Source organism: Adelges cooleyi, unplaced genomic scaffold, assembly GCF_023614345.1.
Source record: "Adelges cooleyi isolate 19-005CV unplaced genomic scaffold, UGA_ACOO_1.1 ACOO_flye_CR_arks_rails_tigmint_CR_PRNA_376, whole genome shotgun sequence".
NCBI classification, from domain to species: Eukaryota; Metazoa; Arthropoda; class Insecta; order Hemiptera; family Adelgidae; genus Adelges; species Adelges cooleyi.
Window position 1 is genome coordinate 12,183,602 of NW_026096053.1, and position 2,261 is coordinate 12,185,862.

The 2,261-nt window shown below is 37.7% G+C and overlaps 1 protein-coding gene across 1 annotated transcript; it reads left to right on the forward strand.

Annotated features, from left to right (window-relative positions):
• The first annotated feature begins 220 nt into the window (after positions 1-220).
• On the forward strand, positions 221-1,078 carry LOC126840774 (histidine-rich glycoprotein-like). The gene has a single exon (XM_050576713.1). The coding sequence runs from the start codon at positions 221-223 to the stop codon at positions 1,076-1,078; it is 858 nt and encodes a 285-aa protein (XP_050432670.1).
• The last annotated feature ends 1,183 nt before the right edge of the window (positions 1,079-2,261 follow it).

The window sequence follows — 2,261 nt, forward strand, 5'->3', positions numbered from 1 at the left end:
TCAAATTTGTTTTCCACGCAACGATTTAACATTGTTAATATTATTGTCCATAACGTTGTTTGTTGTAAAATATTGTCCAAGTACATAATATGTTGTCACAGTGTTTCCAACATATTATGAGTGTGTAAAAACATTTGACAATATTGTCAAAAATATACAGTTATTAAACACACGTTTTTGTTGTTATTTTAGATACGAAAGAGTCATCATTACTGTACCGATGTTCATCAAGCATGCTCATCACACGAAAACCGTTTACAAAATTTTAGAAAAACCTCCCGAACAGGGGTCGCCGGTAGTTGCTGATCAAATCAAAATGGCCCAACCTCAGCAAGTCGGGCCCAAAGCGGTAAAAAACGAGCACGGCGATGAAATAGTCCACCACCACGTACACGTCGGCCACGTCAACCACGGTCATAGTCACGAATTGCACAGTCGTCAGAACCGCAACCGCGGTCACGGTCGGTATCACGGCGGTAAGCACGTCGGGCATGCGCATCACCATTCGGGCAAGCACCGCGGCGGTAACAAACACGGTGGTCGCACGCCTAAGCGTAACCGCGGACACGACAAACAACAATCTGAGTACAAGCACGGTAAAGATGACCCAGGCAAATCCCATCGCGGAGATTACAGCCGCGAGAACGAGCACCAAGGCGGACACGAGCCCGGTGTCGCTCATCGTGACCACACTAAGCCCGGATACAAGACTGCTGGTCACGGTTTCCAAGACTATGACGGTGCCCGCTATAGGCATACGTCTAAAGGCGGACACAAGCGTGGCGGTGATTTTCGCGACGGTTATCAAGTAGTGGAACCCGAAGATACGGTGGACGATGAAAACTTTGACAATTTACTGTCGACCATGCCGGAAAACATGAAATCGTTTCTGAGTTCGCCCCAAACGGCAGCCGATCTTCAAGGAGGTATGTCGTCGGTTACGGCCGTGTCTTCGACTCCGGCAACAGTGTCCAAGGATGTGTATTATACGTTAGACCCTGAGTTACCGTATGATGTTACTCGAACTTCACGACAGAGAGAGAAAAAGAACAAATTCGATCGAAATACGATGGAATAGACTCGAACCGACAGATCATTGAACGGCGTGTCCAAGATTAAAAGATGTCGAAACTTACGTTTTAATAATTCAAATGGTGCGATTCGTCATTAAGAACTTAGTTAATCAATTTTATTTTATTTTTTATAATCTCCTGAGAATTAAAAAACAAATTGCAGTCTCGATTACTAATTTAATTACATTTTTTGTCTCCAAACATTTACACTCTCTGTTTGAGAACACACCGTGTAATAATAGAAACATAATATGTGTCAATAAAGAATCGTTTTCAACCTTAACTGAATACGGGTTTTTGTCATTTTTCTTACCCTTTGTATCCCTTGCAACGAACCATTAAAGAAATTATACTTATTTGCGCTAATGTATAGCGTAGGGTTCAAAATTAATTGTAATATGAAAAACAACATTTTTTTGTATGCACTACTTGTACCTTAAAAACAAAACTAATTTCTTCGACAAATCATAACAACCCACATGAAAATAAAAAAACATTAATATTTTCGAAAACATTTATTGAGGATGGTTGAAAATAATTCGTATAACTATTAAATGTACAATATATTATTTTCTGGTAAAATCTTAATACGAAAATATTTTGACAGTATTTGAAAATATTGTAACAATATTTTTAAATATATATTAGCTGCAAAATAACGAACAAAAAGCTCTCCCCGATTATTTTAACGCGTGGACAAAACAAATTTGGTTTAAAAGCTAATATACGAAAATTACAGTTTGATTTTTTTGCATATTATAAGTGTACAACTATTTGAAAAAAAATTATTATTATTACCTGCAGCGATTCCGAAATTGATTATAATAATAATCAATAGGTGTTATATTATTATCTAATGCAATTAACGTCACCGTTGGAAGGTTTTTCGTTTTTAAGTAAAACAAAATAAAATTTAAGTCGTGTCGTTGTTCTGGATATTAATCGGGTTAGTAGGGCTATTTAAAATTTGCTTGGCGTTAAACCGTTGTATAGGTGTACAAGACGGTGTATATCGGCTGCATGACAGTGTGTATTATAATGTAAGAAACAGTAATAATTATTAGAAAAATAATAATAATGATGTAGCCTTGACAAGTAGGTACGCGTACACACCACCACCGATCTAGCATGAAATTGATAATATTTATACGCACACTTATTAATGGCGTGACGAAACACGACTGGGCA

Excerpts from the sequence above, each read along its gene's own strand:
- LOC126840774 (XM_050576713.1), top strand. The coding sequence starts at position 221 with ATGTTCATCAAGCATGCTCATCACACGAAAACCGTTTACAAAATTTTA.